The sequence below is a fragment of the Amblyraja radiata genome, chromosome 6 (assembly GCF_010909765.2).
Source record: "Amblyraja radiata isolate CabotCenter1 chromosome 6, sAmbRad1.1.pri, whole genome shotgun sequence".
In the NCBI taxonomy this organism is placed as follows: Eukaryota; Metazoa; Chordata; class Chondrichthyes; order Rajiformes; family Rajidae; genus Amblyraja; species Amblyraja radiata.
In genome coordinates this window covers 18,143,696-18,160,997 of record NC_045961.1, presented here as the reverse complement: position 1 = coordinate 18,160,997, position 17,302 = coordinate 18,143,696, and the positions used below count along the sequence as shown (strand labels likewise).

General features: G+C 44.5%; 1 protein-coding gene across 2 annotated transcripts in view; it reads left to right on the top strand.

The window, feature by feature from the left end:
* The window catches only part of LOC116974112 (phosphatidylinositol 3,4,5-trisphosphate 3-phosphatase TPTE2-like), a 97,510-nt gene that overhangs the window by 27,398 nt on the left and 52,810 nt on the right, over window positions 1–17,302 (top strand). For both annotated transcript variants that reach the window (XM_033022253.1, XM_033022254.1), the window contains exons 4-7: window positions 1,138–1,185; window positions 5,338–5,499; window positions 7,637–7,756; window positions 12,553–12,652. In XM_033022253.1, the coding sequence (XP_032878144.1) occupies window positions 1,138–1,185; window positions 5,338–5,499; window positions 7,637–7,756; window positions 12,553–12,652 (430 nt within the window). The remainder of the gene's footprint in view (window positions 1–1,137; window positions 1,186–5,337; window positions 5,500–7,636; window positions 7,757–12,552; window positions 12,653–17,302) is intronic.

Sequence of the window (17,302 nt, the reverse complement as noted above, 5' to 3'; positions counted from 1 at the left end):
TTACACTGAAGATGGACATAAAAAGCTGGAGTAACTCAATAGGTCTAACAGCATCTCCGGAGAAAAGGAATATGTGACATTTCGGATCGAGATCCTTCTTCAGATTGAAGACTGTGTATCATTAAGGTTTTTTTCACAGTTATAGACTTTGTATCAAATTCGAGTGCCCTATTAATTGGTTATCAGAAGTTAAATTGATCCCTTGATTCAACAACTAATTTCTTTTTGGGGTGAGTTGTGTGATTGTAAATTTATGCTTGTGTAGACTCTAACCCTCAAATGTGCTTGCCTTGTCTCGATTATTGCAACTATCTCCTGTATTTATCTTCTAATAACATTCTCTGGGGAAATCCTGAATCTGATATCGTACCTATGGTAAACTGAAACTGCCCAAATTATTGCTGTTGGTTTATTGTCTCGTACACTGAGATACAGTGAAAACCTTTTGTCTGCATGCTATCCAGTCCGATCATGCTGTATACAAGTGCAATCGAGCCATACAGTAGAAAAGGTAGTGCAAGCAGACAATGCCAGAGTGTTGAATATAGTGTTACAGCTACAGAGGAACAAGTCCAGGGTGTGCATTGAGGTGGGTCAAACGAAAGTGATCTATCTTTAGATCAGCTCTCTATTTAATGGGCGTGTGAGTGTTTTAGGTTTGTTTCTTGCTGGAACCTCGTATGATGGAGCTGCTGCAGTTAATTTACCAGACCCGGGTCTTTCTGATACCAAGGCCAACTATCTAATTGGCAAAGTTCGTGTCCCACTATGGTAACTGTGGAAGTTAAGTGTTGGTAACATGGGGAAGAATAATGAAGTTTTAGTAATGATGATCATGCCTGCCTGATTATCACAAAGCACCAGTATTTGTCAGGGGAGGAAATCTGTCACAATTTGGTCTTCAGATCCGCTCTGTGGTAAATCTTCAGTGGCCTAACATGTCCCCCAATACCACCACCAGGGGAGCTATGAAGGGGGCGGTAAATGCTGGCTTTGTACCAGCACCTGATCCCAAACGGTGAATCGGGACGATTTGAGAGTACGGATTTGCAAATGGTTGATAACTTGGCTGATGTTGATGCATGTTTTTGACTAGATTAGTGTGTGATGCAATGTTTTAATTGTGCTCTGTTGCAGTCAGGTCAAGAAAATGATTGCACCTTACGTGATGTCATTCTGGTTTCGGTAAGTCAACCATTCATCCCGCACAATTGCTTTCGAGAAATGCATTGAAGTGAATAATACATGGACCCTTCTTTAAAGGTTCTGAGGTTTTAGAGCATTTTTAAAGCTGACTTGAATCAATAGAATAAAACGATGATGGAAATACTTGAGTCGGGCTGCATCTTCCACCTGAGATTAACTTTGTTTCTCTTCCCACAGGTGTGGCTTGACCTACTGTGTATTTCCAGCTTATTCTGTTTCCAGATTCAAGTATCTGCAAATGCTGGCTTACAAAAAAAAGACAGTGTCGGAGTAAAGGGCCTGTCCCACTTGGCCGTAATTTGTGCCTCATTTACGCGTCATATGTAAAATAGGTCGACGCGTCGTTGCGCGCGATATCACGCGCAAATGACGCATCATCATGCCGTCTGGTGCATGTGACATCATTAGAATACCCTGTGGCGCGCACGGTGACATAACCATGCGTCTCCACTCGATACCAATGCGTCAGCGTGCGTACGCGATACGTCACGCAGATGGCGCGCGAGGATTTCGTACAGCACGAAATCCTGCAGCGCGATACCGCGCGCAACTCCACACTCCTCCATGCCTCCATGCGCCCGTCCCGTGCTACCCGTGCATCACAACGCGTCAACCTATTTTACATATGAGGCGCAAATTACGGCCAAGTGGGACAGGCCCTTAACTCAGCGGGTCAGGCAGCATCTCCGGAGAACATGGATAGGTGACTTTTTTGTTTGGGACCCTTCTTCATACTGACTGTAGGGGGGGGAGGGGGGATCCCCTAATGTCACCTGTCCATGTTCTCCAAAGATGCTGCCGAACCCACTGAGGTACTCCAGCACTTTGTCATATTCTGCTTTTATGTTGGATTTCCAGCATCTGCAAGGTTTTCACTTCCGTTGAATCTATAAAAAAAATAGCCAATAGTTGAAGCATTCAATTCATATCAAAAGTATTTTGTATTTGGATGTTAATTTTTTTGTTTTAAATATTATTTGGATTAATTTAACATTTTTTAATGAAGCTATGAATATTTTTATAACAAAGTTCTTGAATCCAGCGTAAACTAATATTACAGTTCACTTTTTCACTCTGTGGATAGTCCATATATGGAACAAGGTGCCAGAAGAAGCTATAGGATGGATACAACTACGACTTTTAAAAGACATTTGGACAGATATATGGATAGGAAGGGTTTAGAGGGATGTGGGCCAAGTGCAGGCAAATGAGACTAGTCTAGTATGCTAACTTGCTGGGCATGGACAAGGTGGGCCGAATGGCCTGTTTCTTTGCTGTACAGTTCTATGATACTCTCAAATTGTGGTGACTGATGAATGGGAAATACATTCTATTCATCTATTCTGGTGTTTGCTGACTGGTGACTGACTAGGCTGATCTATGTTTAAATGGACATTTCTTTGTTGATGTGATAAGCTGGTATTGAGTTGGCAATCTGTACCGTTGAGGAGAAAAATCCCTTTTTGAGCTTTGTCACTGGCTTTTACCAAAACCAGTATCTCCAGGAACCACATGCAGTGATACTGGTGAGGGACAGACTAAAGTGGCTCCATTGGTGGTTTGATATTTATTCTGCAGCCTCCTGATTTTCTGGAAGGGAGACGCAATGACCTGCAGATGCTTGGAATCTCATGCAAAACAAAGTGCTGGAGGAGCTCAGCAAGTCAAGTAGCATCTGTGTAGGGAATGGACGGGGGGGGGGGGGGGGGGGGGGGGTGGTTGTCAATGGGCAGGTATTGGACTCTTTGCTGGAGAAATGGGTGCAAAGGTGATGGAAGAAGAGATCGATCGTGCAGGGCTTGGAACGCGATGTGTGGGTGCAGTGGTGCAAAGGCAATGACTCTGCTGAGGACAGTGGGCAGATGATGGTGAAACCCCAACAGGGTTTATTGATTCTGAAGAATGGTCCTGACCTGAAACGTCATCTGTCCATTCACTCCACAGATCCGGCCGGACATGCTGAGTTCCTCCAGCACTTTATTTTTTGCATAGCATTTAGGAACCTGGTTAGTGGTGACTACTTAATTCTGCTAATCAGCCTTTAATGTCCCTGCCCAAATTTGTAGCACTCCCAAGTATGTTCACCTGGTATGCAAAACGCTATTTTCTAAAGGGCCTGTCCCACGATGCGAGTTTACCCAAGAGCTCTCCCGAATTAAAAAAAAAAAAAAAATCAAACTTGTGGTAAGTACGTAGAATGTACGTAGCGGCTACACCGGAGCTCATGGATGTCTCGTAGCGGCTCGTAATGCTAACGGCATGTACTCGGGAAATGCGGAAACTCGTGAAGTTTTTTCAACAATAGAAAAATACTCGTGATGAGGTCCCATGAGTTTGATCTTTTTTTTTTTTTTTTTTTACTCTGGAGAGTATTTGTGTGAACTCGCATCGTGGGACAGGGGCTTTACTGTGCCCTTAGGGGTGTTCATGTCGACAGTATTAATTTTGGTTGTATGCAATATTACACACATCCCTCGAGTGACAAACTGCAGCCTGCAATGAAGATTATAGTCAATGGATTATTTTCTCACACACAGTCCAGTTGAGTAACACCATACAACCCCCGATTAATAATTGTGCAGAACTGGCCCACTGACCCCACATGCCTCTTGGGCAGTGTAAATTATTTCTGTAGGATCAATAACCATGTTCAAGCCAGTGGTTTCCCGACCTCGCTTGGCAGCTGAGTACTGAATGCTTGATCCATCAGTGGGGAACTGAGCTTCCAAATTTGCAACGAGAAGCAAATGAACAGAAGTTGTGATCAAACCGTTTGTAGGAAACGAGTAAATGAGGGAAACATGTCCGACATGAATAGGAAAAGTTCGGAGAGATATGGGCCACATGAGGGACTAGTGTAGTTGGGACATCTTGGTTGGCATGGACGAGCTGGGCCGAAGGGCCTGTTTCCATGCTGTATGACTATGCCCCTCCCAAACGGCCATCTAGCATCGTTTGTGTGTAAAGGGGCTGTCCCACTTGGGAGACCTAATCCGCGAGTTCTGGCGAGTTTGCCCTCGACTCGTACTCGCAGCATGGTCAACACGAGGTCGTAGGAGGTCTTTGTAACTCTCCTTCATGTTGGAGAGTAGTCCCTGTGCACTCGAGGTCTCAGCTGGGTCGCGGCGTATTTTTCAACATGTTGAAAAATGCTCGCGAGTAATGGAAAAATCGATACATTTTTTTACCCGTAGGTTTAGTCCTAGTAGGTCGGCATGTTAGTCGTAGGCAATCGAAGGTAGTCGTAGATAGTCTTCATCATAGTCGAAGAAGATCGAAGGAGGTTGTCTTCACTCTCCACTATTCGGTGTCCAATTTTTCCATAAGTTAGTCGAAGCTGGTCTTCAACATAGTCGAAGGAGGTCTTCAACATTACATTTTTTTCCAAACTCTTCTAAAGTCGTCAATTAGGTTGCCGCAGTGGGACAGCCCCTTAAGTATGCTTCCTTCCCTGGGGCTTGTACATTGTATTACTGTCGAATTTCAATAAGCCGAAATTGGCCATTCAGATATCCAGATAGTTGAGCATTTGGTTCAAGGGAGGTTTTGTGTGTTTACTTTTGACTCCTGGGGCCTTTCTCTTTAACCGGTTCTCTGGCAAATGTATTAGAATACCGTGTAACATCTTCAATGATTTAACGGCGAGCCTTTAAAAGAAATGGCATCCAGTCATACGGAGAACCTGGTGTCCGGTGACAGTTTGCTGTATTCTAGATCATTAGTTTTACTCTAGAAATGAGAAGCAGCAGATACTGGCATCCGGGGAAAAATACTGATGGGTGTAGGGGGGTGAGGAAAGCTGGAATAGTGACAAAACCTGACAAGTGATGGGTGGATACCGATTAGGAGGAGGGTGATGGGCCAAAGGGTGGAGTGACAAAGGATGGAGGTGAAAAGGAGACAACATGGTGCTGGATAAGAAGAGAAGTGAAATGAAATGTAAACTGGAGGGGTGGCAGAAATAGGGAGGAGCAGGGTGACTAGGATGCTGGGAGAAATGTGTACACTACAGAGGGTGTGGACGGGGGGGGGATATTACTGTACCCTGATATTAATGTGCTTTGCCAGGCCTTGCTGAGGGGAATGGAATGTGACCAGTTTAATTTCCTGTTTTGCTTTTGTTTCTTGCAGGATTTTTGGTATTGTTCTTATAATTGTTGATGTTGTTCTTGTAATTGTGGATTTATCAACTGCAAATAAAAGTAAGCCCTTCAGGCACGGAATTGTAGGCGTGTCACTGGCTATATCTTTCTTCTTCGTTATTGATGTCCTCCTTCGAATCTTTGTGGAAGGGTAAGCACTCTAAATATATTACATTTTATTTCAATATTTTAAAATTATTTTTGAAAATTATATTAATTAAATTTAAAACTAAATTACAAACACTTTATTGAAAAATATTAAAGTTATTGAAGTTAATGTTTAACTTGCTTTATCATGGAAATAATGTTCAACAGATTAGACCAGACCAATTTGGGAAAAATGTTCCAACATAATTTGGGCAGCACAGCGGTAGAGTTGTTGTCTTCTAGGTCCAGAGACACTGGTTCGATCCTGACCTCGGGTACTGTCTGTACGGAGTTTGTAAGTTCTCCATGTGACCATGTGGGTTTCTCCCCACTTCCCAAAGACGAGTAGGTTTGTAGGTTAATTGGCCTCTAACTTGCCCACAGTATATCCTTAAATGAAAGGGGCAGTGAGGAGCTTTGTTTTGCATGCTATTCAAACAGATACATGAATATAATCAAGACAAACTCGAGTACAATAGGTTGAGCAAAGGGGAAAATATACAGTGCAGAATATCTGCGCTTGCAGGAGGGAAAGGGATATAAAAGTGTAGAGCGATTTGTATCAGACGATGGTAAATCTTCCTCTGGGAAGAGCATGCAGAGTTGCTACACTCTGGTGCCATCTTGAATCTCTGAGAAGGGTCTCGGCCCGAAACGTCGCCCATTCATTCTCTCCAGAGATGCTGCCTGTCCCTCTGAATTACTCCAACATTTGGTGTCTGTCTTGCATCTTTGGATGCTGTTTCTGGAAGTTGCGTGGCCATGGGTGTTTATTTATTTTTATTTTTTATTTATTTATTTATTTATTTATTCCGAGCAAGTAAAGACATTAAAGACATTAATAGTAACAAAATCGAACTTATCAAACAATTGGACATTACAATCAATATTTACAAAGCAATGAAAAGAACAAAAGCAAAGTTCCAATGTGTCTGTACAAGCTCGAAAAGGAGAGAAGAAGAATAACTTATTAAATCTCACCCCTTTTCCCCAACACTTCTACCATGTTTAAAAATCAATTAATTAATAATAATAATACTACCCTAGGCAATTTCCCATAATACCTACAGACATATATATACATACAACTATTATGCACATACAAACTTCATATCTGAAGTACCCAAACATAAGTAAACAATAGTAAAGCAATAGATAAACATGGCGTGGACCATTCATGACAAATGAAACCTGATGTGGCAATCTTTAAACTTCAACTATTCAAGCAAGTCCAAGGCCTTGGGGTCTGAGGTTTGGAACTATCTTCATCACAATACCATGACTAGATTGAATGAAGGCCTGAACTCCATATCTTCCCTTGCGTGGATTAATGTGCTGCATAGTCATAATCCAATTTTATTAGTCCATAAGTCATGCAAGCAGAATTAGGCCATTCGGCCCATCACATCTACTCTATCATTCAATCATGGCTGATCTATCTTTCCCTCACAACTCCATTCTCCTGCCATCTCCACATTACCCTCGACACCCCTACTAACCAAGTATGTGTCAATCCACTTTAAAAGAATATCTAATGACTTTGCCTCCCCAGCCATCTGTGGTAAAGAAGTCCACAGATTCGCCACCCTCTGGCTAATTTCCCCATCATTGACTGTAATCAAGTCAAAATTAGTATTCAAACTCTGTCATTTGTTTTAAAACATAAAATAATGATATAAATAGATCCAACATAGTTCAGGCAGGTTTGGAAGAGGACTGGAGTGCTTAATTGTCACAAGTACCGATAATGGAACAATGAAATTCTTACTTGCTGCAGTTAAACAGGTCCGTAAACATAGTACACACAGCCAACTGCAGTCGGTGAAGTTCTAAATGATGCTATTGGGATAATGAGCAGAGTTGGATTAACAAGGAACTTGCAGAAGCTGGAATCTTGAGTCCAATGCAAAGTGCTGGAGGAACTCAGTAGGTCAGGCATATAACAAAAAAATCAATAAATTGATTACCACATTACTAGTGTTAAAAAAATACCACAGTCCTTGGTGCAACTATTGACGATCCATAGAATATAAAGATTGATGTTTTATAGAGATCACATTAGGCTTCACAAAGTGTAATGAGAACTGAGTACTAATATGCAGCCTTCAGTACAAATTGCATCTTCTATGTTTATGTTGCAGGTTTCGTGTGTACTTCCATTCTAAACTCAACATTTTGGATGCTGTGATTGTGGTGGTGACCCAGGTTATTACTATGGTGTACGCCTTCTCTGATCTGAGTGGTGCAACTCTCATTCCCAGGTAGACTGATGTCCATTAAAGACAATTTTTCTACAGTTTGGCTAGATACAGGCATGCTAATAATTGGATAACTTAAACTTAAAATGTGTCAAGTGTGTTTTCTTTAGGGACTGCTATTGATGTTACTCATTGTATCCCGAGCCTGGGCTGCAAGTGTTGATCTAAATGATACAATAGGTGCAGGAGTAGGCCATTCAGCCCTTCGAGCCAGCACCGCCATTCAATGTGATCATGGCTGATCATCCCCAATCAGTACCCAGTTCCTGCCTTCTCCCCATATCCCCTGACTCCACTATTTTTAAGAGCCCTATCTAGCTCTCTTGAAAGCATCCAGAAAACCTGCCTCCACTGCCCTCTGAGGCAGAGAATTCCACAGACTCGCAACTCTCTGTGAGAAAGTGTTTCCTCGTCTCCGTTCTAAATGTCTTACTCCTTATTCTTAAACTGTGGCCCCTGGTTCTGGATTCCCCCAACATCGGGAACATGTTTCCTGCCTCTAGCGTGTCCAAACCCTTAACAATATTATATGTTTCAATGAGATCACCTCTCATCCTTCTAAACTTTGGATACCTGGAAAGAAACTGATTTCCTTGAAGTCTAAAAGTTCTTGAGAGCCTGTGAGTTCACACGTTCTAGGGGTATAATCAGGCCATTCGGCCCATCGAGTGCCATTCAAGCATGGCTGACCTCTGGTTCCTAATCACATTTCCCCGCCTTCTCCCCGTTAAAATGAATACAAGTGCAAAGTGGGAATGCTCGGCTAACTGCAGTCAATGAAGTTCTAAACGAAGCTATTGGGATAATGAGCTGCGTCGGATTCACAAGGAACTGCAGACGCTGGAATCTTGAGTAAAATGCCAAGTGCTGGAGGAACTCAGTGGGTCAGGCAGCATCTGTAGAGGGAATGGACAGACACTGGTACGGGCTGGACAGTCTTCAGACGTATGGAGTCGTTTTGTGTTTGGGGGTGGGAGAGGTGGGGGCCAGACAGAGCCTGGTGAGTGATAGGTGGATAGGGAAGAGGGGGCGATTGGCAGATGGGTGGAGTAAGCGACAAAGGCTGGAGTTGAAAAGGAACTGTAAGGGTGTTGTATAAGGAGAGAAATGTAAAGTTGGAGGGAGGGGTGTGGGTGGAAGTGGATGGGGAAGGGAGCTGTGCATTTTTAATGATGATAATGTTGGGGTGTGATGCTGTAACACTCCTGAATGGGTGCCTGAAGCTCCATGTTAAACTAAGGAACACCTCTACTTTCAGGATGTAATTCATCAGTCTGCATCTTCCAGCCGCACAGCTCCCTGCCTCAGCCATGCCGGTCTTGGTTTAGCCGCATGGGGTTCTGCGGCACAACCTTCAACTCCCGGCCTCCTGATAGTGAAGCAATGGTGCTAGCATCTACAACTGGTCATGCAGTTGAAGCAGACTCTCAGAGCTGTACAGCACGGAAAAAGACCCTTCGGTTGGCATACTGGGCTAGTCCCATTTGCCTGCATATAGCCCTCTCAACACTTCCTGTCCATATCTGTTTAAATGTCTTGTGGCGGGCACAATTAGGACTTCTAAAGCTTAATCTGGCAACTTGTTCCTGATATGAATGGCCTTCATTAATATGTGTAGGAAGGAACTGCAAATGCTGGTTTACACCGAAGATAGACACAATGCTGGAGTAACTCAGTGGGACAGGCAGCATCTCTGGAGAGAAGGAGTGGGTGACATTTTGGGTTGAGACTCTTCAGACTGTAGAAGGGTCTCGACCTGAAATGTCACCCATTCCTTCTTTGCTGAGATGCTGCCTGTCCCACTGAGTGACTCCAGCGTTTTGTGTCTATCTTCATTAATGTAGCGTATTGATAATTCCATAACTGCTCTGCTACTTTTTAGTCTGAACTCCAGTTGCAGGTTAGTTCCTGATTAGTACAGGTGTCAAAGGTTGTGGGGAGAAGGCATGGGGTTGAGAGGGAAAGATAGATCAGCCATGATTGAATGGTGCAGTTTACTAAATGGGCCGAATGGCCTAATTCTGCTCCTTTGACATGAGCTTGCAGGCTGATGCCTCTATCTGATGATAGCCATATTTAGGCCTCTAGAACTGGAGTGTTTTTGTGATGAAGGGTGGGTTAAGAAAGCCATAGCTTTAATGTAACATCTTTTCCTCTTGCATCTTAATTCCTGATAAATAATGGAATTGTTCATGTTTTAGTATTTGAAGGTTTCTGTAGCACAGAATGGGGCATTTCACCAAACATGCTATGATCTAGCCTCTAATGAGCCTCTTGTTCTTGTATCATCTTGCAATGAATGGGACATTGAGTCTAAGCCAGCATTGCATCAATCATGCCATGAGAGTGCATCACCTCTGTGCCGCTAAAACACATGATGCTTCCTCTTGCTATGTTTATCCCACCAATATATGATCCTTGTTCTTGACGGCACTAGAGGGTCAGAACTGAACCAAAATTACAGCCTGGTGTGTCCCACCATCTCCTCCAGTGCAGCTGTGCACATCCCTAACTAATTGGTATAAAACCATGAAGGGTGAATTTATTTGATTACATTTTTGAACTATAAAGGTTCCCCTGCCCACAGCAGGGGAAATAAGGACATAGGTTCAAGGCGAAGGGGAAAAAATTTAATAGGAATCCGAGAGGTAACTTTTTCACACAAAAGGGTGGTGGGTGTATCGAACAAGCTGCCAGAGGAGGGAGGTAGTTGAGGCTGGGACTATCGCATCGTTTAAAACAGTTACAGGTACATGGATACGACGGGTTTGGAGGGCTATGGACCAAGCGCAGGCAAGTGGGACTAGTGTAGCTGGGACATTGTTGGCCGGTGTGGGCGAGTTGGGCTGAAGGGTCTGTTTTCACACTGTATCACTCTATGACAAGGGCAAGGCTGTAGACATTGTCTAATGGATCAGCTAAGCCTTTAAGGAACCATATGACAGGCTGCTCAGAGCTTGGATTGCATGGAATCCAAGGAGCTAGTTGACTGGTTGGAGAATTGGCTTCAAGCAAGGGTGATAGTAGAAGGTTGTTTTTCGGACTGGAGACTAGTAATGTGCCTCTGGGATCAGTGCTGGGCCAATTGCTGTTTGCAATTTATATCAATGACATGGATGAGAATGTACAAGGCGTGATTGGTAACTTTGCAGATGACATTAAAGTGGGTGGTATTGAGAACCATGGCGAGGGTTATCTACAGCTGGACCTTGATCAGCTGGGCAAGTGGGCTGAGGAATAGTTAATGCAGTTTAATACAGACAAGTGAAAGGTGTTGTGTTTTGGGAAGTCTAACCAGGGCAGGACCTTCACAGTGAATGGTAGGGCTCTGGGATTTAGGGGGGCAGGTGTACACTGTGCTGTTACGGGTATATAGGGTGGTAAAGAATGCTTTTGATACTTTGGCTTTCAGTATAAAAGTGGGGAATTCATAGGGTGAATGCACAGTCTTTTACCCAGAGTAGGGGAATCAAGAACCAGAGGACACACAGTGTTGTGAGTGTGGAATTCTCTGCCTCAGAGGGTGATGGAGGCCGGTTCTCTGGATGCTTTCAAGAGAGAGCTAGATAGGGCTCTTAAAGATGGGAGAAGAAGGCAGGAATGGGGTACTGATTGAGGATGATCAGCCATGATCATGTTGAATGGCGGTGCTGGCTCGAAGGGCTGAATGGCCTACTCGTGCATCTATTGTCTATTGACATGGTTTAAAATGAGAGGGGAAGGATGTATTAGGAGCTTGAGAGGCGCCTTTTTCACACGGTGGATGGTGGGTGTATGGAACAAGATGCCAAATGAGGTAGTTGAGGCAGGTACTATAGCAGCATTTAAATAACCCCTGGACAGGTACCTGGATAGGAAAGGTTTAGAGGGATATGGGAGTGGCTTAGTGGTCAGCATGGATGAGTTGGTCTGAAGGACCTGTTTCTGCTCTGTACGATTGTCTGTCTCTATAACAGGCTGCACCGAGTTCCTACCTGTTTGGACGTTTCTTATTTCCTTGTTACATTTCCTGGATGCCATTTAACATCTATAGCCTATAGTCCTACAGTAGATGTACCTACAATCGGTAACACTCCTCACATCTTGCCTATGCAATACATGTCCTTTATCAGGCCAAATCAGTGTAACCTTGAAGCAAAACCCCAAGTCTATTAACTTGTTCCTGATGAGTACCCCTTTGTAATTCTGGGATCACCCTTTCTGACTTGTAGGTTCCGCACCTCTGGTATATTTTTGCACCCGCTGTGTCGATACTGTGAATGTTGTCCATCCTCCATCTTTCTAAGTTAACCATCTTCCCTGTCCACACTTCTCTTTCAGGGAGTATAAACTCCAACGCTGTTCTGTTTGTTTCCAAGGACCTGAGTCACTCTAGCTCAGGTGTAGGTAGCAAAACAATAGACAATGGACGCAGGAGGAGGCCATTGGGCCCTTCGAGCCAGCACTGCCATTCACTGTGATCATGGCTGATCATCCACAATCAGTACTGCATTCTTCCTCTCCCCATATGGAGTTGGAGGAACAATCTGTTCCTCCAACTCCATTTTAAATATTTTCTTTCCCCTAGTATTCATTAGTGTTGAGAATATGGGTGTGACAATTTGACCATATGTATCCAGTTGCAAGAAGCTAATCTATTTAAATATAAAGTCTGGTAAATTATTTGTCTAGTAAAAATATATGAATTGTGTTTGGGTGATTATTATTTGAGCCTGAATTATATTTTGTACATTTAAAACACAAATGTTGGGATTAAAATATATGGGTAACTCCAGTAATAAACTTCTCTTGTTCTTCAGGGTGGTGACTGTCTTTCGTGTTCTACGAGTTGTCATCTTGGTTAGAATTTTCCGGCTTGCTTCACAGAAGAAGCACCTTGAAAAGGCCACCAGAAGGATGGTGAGTGTTGCAACAGGAGAGATCACTCTGAGAGCAGCAAAGGGATGATCTCTTTGTGGTGACGACTGGTGCACTCTTAGAAACCAGGAACTGCAGATGCTGGTAGACACAAAATGCTGGAGTAACTCAGTGGGCCAGGCAGCATCTCTGGAGAGAAGGAATGGGTGACGTTTTAGGTCGGGACCCTTCTTCAGACTTCTCCTTTCGAACTGCAGATGCTGGTTTACAAAAGAAGGCAGGGTGCTGGAGGAGCTCAGCAACATCTCAGGAGGACGTCTGAAGAAGGGTCATTTGCCTCCATGTTCTCCAGAGATGCTGCCTGACCCGCCGAGTTAATGGTTCTGTGGTGCTTCTATTAATACATGTTTGAACTGCTGCGCACACACACACACACAGTGAAATTCTTTTCTTGCATACAGTCCAGTAAAGTATTACCATAGCCAAGTGCATCCCCGATTAGCGAATCGTGCAGTTATAGTCTACTGAGGCCACGTGCAACAGGGGCCATGTTTTTCTGCCATTTTCCAAGTCCAGTCCATGTTGTAGTTCTCAGTGGTGCCAGTTCCAGGCTGCTGCAGACCTCCAGCCATTGCCTTCCTTGGACGTGCGGGTTGACCAGTGAACCGACGTCCCTCTCCTCTCCCCTCCACCTTTGTTCCACGGGCGCATCTACTGCAGCCCAACTGGAGGGCATGGTAGGCCAGACCCCAGTTCCCCCTCCTCTCCTACTGGCTTCTCCCCTTGCTGGCTCCATCCTCCCAGTCTCTGGTCTTCCAGGGACAAGCACTGGTCAGCCTCTTCCTTCCAGTCTGCGGTCCTTCGGGTTCCCTGAGCAGCTACCCTCAGCACTCTGTGTCTTTTCTGGTGCACTGGTAACTGGTTTGAAAACTTACATTTTTTTTGTTTAATTGTTCATTAGCCTTTAGCTCACCGTTCTGTAAAACAAGCGTGTAATTTGTAAATGATGCTGTGAAGTATTCTATCTGGGTTGACTTCCGATTGGGGCTGCACAATGATGTAGCCGATAGAACCGCTACCTTGCAGCGCCAGAGACCTGGGTATTCCATTCCCTGCAGTTCCATGTGCCAAACAAAGGTTTACTCCGGGTGCTCTGGATTCCTCTCGCATCCCAAAGACGTGCGGGTTTCTTGGCCCTCTGTAAATTGCCCCTAGCATGTAGGGGGCGGATGAGAAAGTGGGATAACATGGAACCAGTGTGAACAGGTGATCGATGGTCAGTGTGGGCTGAAGGGCTAGGTTCCATGCTGTATGTGTAAGGAAACCAGAGCACATGGAGGAAAGCTTTGTATAGGCACGTGGATGTGGATCATGTTCAAGCAGATGGGTGAAGGTCATGGCATCATGTCTAGCACAGGTGCCATGGACTGAAGGGCCTGTACTTGTGTTGTAATATTCAATTAATCTAAACGTACGTTGGCCATTAAGATGTTGCCATTTTATGACTGGATTGAAATGGAAGAGTAAAGGGAAACGGAAGTGGTTGCAAGGGTTATAGATTACCAATGAGAAGCACCAATCGATCAATGTGTACAAGTAGAGCTGGCTACAGAGTCTTGAACGAACCCAAACCTGTGGAAAGTGTGACGGAGTAGAGGTGCTGGAGTAGCTGCGCAGGCCAGGCAGCATCTGTGGAGAATATGGATGGGCAGAGATAGACGGGCAGATAGTTGTAACAAAGGCCAGAGATGAGAGCAGTCGGTGATAGAACAATGCTTGGTGGTTCTGTTCTGGCAGAGGTGTTGGGTGTCACTGCTCCGTGCTGTTGGAACTAAACATAGGGTGAATTTGTTTAACCTGCCCTTTCTACCTCTGCTTCCTTGTTCTGGACATCTGAACGTGTTTGATTTTTCCCACAGACTGGTTTGAGTGGTAAAGTGCTCTAACTGGCCAAAGTAATTGTGGTGGCAAAATTGCAATCCTTTCAATTTCAATGGAAATGGCATAAAATGCTACTCATTCAACCCCTCACACATTGTATAATGTAACTGTTTGGAGTTTATAGTTTAGTTATGATGCTTTAAGTTGTTCAGAGGCCATTCGGCCCATTGCGTCAATGCAAACACACGAGGCGATGCCATTAATGCCATCTCCACATTTTAATAGCTGTAAATAACCCTCGTGCCCGTGAACCTCTGATTTTGGTTTTGTGAACCATCCACCTGCTTTGGGGTGATTTGCTCTGGTCAATTCACTTGCCAACCGCTAGAAGAAACTGAAGCAGCCAGCAGAAGCTCATGGGATCTGAATCGGTCATAGTGATACAGTGTGCAAACAGGCCCTTCAGCCCATCTTGCCTACACCGGCCAACATGTCCCAGCTACACTAGTCCTGCCTGCCAGCAATTGGTCCATATCCCTCCAAACCTGTCCTATCCATGTACCTTTCTAACCGCTTCTTGAATGTTGGGATAGTCCCTGCCTTAACTACCTCCTCTGGCAGCTTGTTCCATACATCCACCACCCTTTGTGTGGAAAAAGTTACCCCTCAGATACCTATTCAATCTTTTCCCCTTCACCTTAAAGTTGTGTCCTTCAGTCCTTGATTCACCTACTCTGGGTAGATACACAGTCTCTTGCCCAATCTATTCCCCTTGTGATCTTATGCACTTCTATAAGATCACCCTTCATTCTCCTGTGCTCCAAGGAATAGCCTCAGCCTCCTAAAACTCTGCCTATAACCCAGACCCTCTAGTCCTGGCAATATCCTCGTCTGCTCCATCAATGTCCCAGGAGTCGCCATAGACCAGAGTCTGATCCACATTATCCGTGTAAATGCTGAGGCTACAAAAGCCGGTCAGAGACTGGGAATCCTGGGTGAACAATCTCCTCCTGACCCAAGGCATACCAGACATTAGCCAAGTGTTCCTGGAACCATGTGTACTTGCAAACATATAGAACATATGACAGGCTAGATGCAGGAGAAATCTTCCCCGTGTTGGGGGAGTCCAGAACCAGGGGTCACAGTTTAAGAATAAGGGGTAGGACTGAGATGAGGAAAAACATCTTTACCCAAAGAGTTGTGAATCTGTGGAATTCTCTGCCACGGAAGGCAGCGGAGGCCAATTCACTGGATGGTTTCAAGAGTTATATATAGCTCTTGGAGCTAAAGAAATCAAGGGATATGTGGTAAAAAGCAGGAACGGGGTACTATTGTAGATTATCACATTGAATGGTGGTGCTAGCTCAAAGGGCCGAACGGCCTACTCCTGCACCTATTTTTCTATGTTTCTAAGAGTCAACAGTATTTAATTGCCATACGTACTGAAAGCATGACAATGAAATCCTTACTAAATGTTCAGAAGTAGTCGGATGCCGATTATCCTGTATCTGTACACTGTGGACAGCTTGATTGTAATTGTGTGCAGTCAGATTACATTGTAAGCTATAGAGAGAGGTTGGGCAGGTTAGGACTCTATTCCTAGGAGCACAGGAGGATGAGGGGGTGATCTTATAGAGGTGTGCAAAATCATGAGAGGAATAGATCGGGTAGACACAGTCTCTTACCCAGTGTAGGGGAATTGAGAACCAAAGGACATCAGTTTAAGGTGAAGGGAGAAAGATTTAATAGGAACCCGAGGGGTAACTTCTTCACGAAAAAGGTGGTAGGTGTATGGAATGAGCTGCCGGAGGAGGTAGTTGAGGCAGGTACTATCGCAACATTTAAGAAACATTTAGAGGGGTACATGGATAGGACAGGTTTAGAGGGATATGGACCAAATGCAGGCGGGTGGGGCTTGTGTAGATGGGACATGTGGGCAAGTTGGGCCGAAAGTCCTGTTTCCACGCGGTATGACTCGACAGTCTGCTGACTGGATAACATGCAACAAAAAGGTTTTCATTGTACCTCCAGTTTTTTTTTTAGTTTATTAGAGACAATAGGTGCAGGAGTAGGCCATTCGGCCCTTCGAGCCAGCACTGCTATTCAATATGATCATGGCTGATCATCCCCCAATCAGTACCCCGTTCCTACCTTCTCCCCATATCCCATGACCACTATTTTTAAGAGCCCTATCTAGCTCTTTCTTGAAAGCATCCAGAGAACATGCCTGCACCCCCCTCTGAGGCAGAGGATTGTCACATGTATTTCAGTGCTTCTACTCTGGGGCTGTAGAAAGCATCTTGTCCGGCAACATCACAAACTGGTTTGAGAACTGCTCTGCCCAGGACAGGAAGGCGTTCTGGCCGAATGCACTATGGGAACTACACTTGCCCCCCCTACAGGACCTATACACCAGGAGGTGCAGATCCAGAGCCAGCAACATTATGGGGGACCCCTACCACCCCAACAATGGACTGTTCCAGCTGCTACGGTCAGGCAAACGCCTCCGCTGTCATGCTGTAAAAACAGAGAGGATGAGACGGAGTTTCTTCCCACAGGCCATTAGGACTGTAAAGTGTTATCTCACCAGGGACTAACTTACTGTACTAAGTTACTGTTGTGTTGTGTCTCTTGAAAAAAAAAAAATTCTAGCGTGTAAATACTGATTCTGTTCTGTAGTTTTTGCACAATCCGCAGGCATTGCCACTTTCATTTCACTGCACATCTTGTATGTGTAGGTGACAAATAAAGTGGACTTGACTAAATCTGAAAAGCTAATAAGTGTTGAATTTCCTGTTGGTGGCATAATAC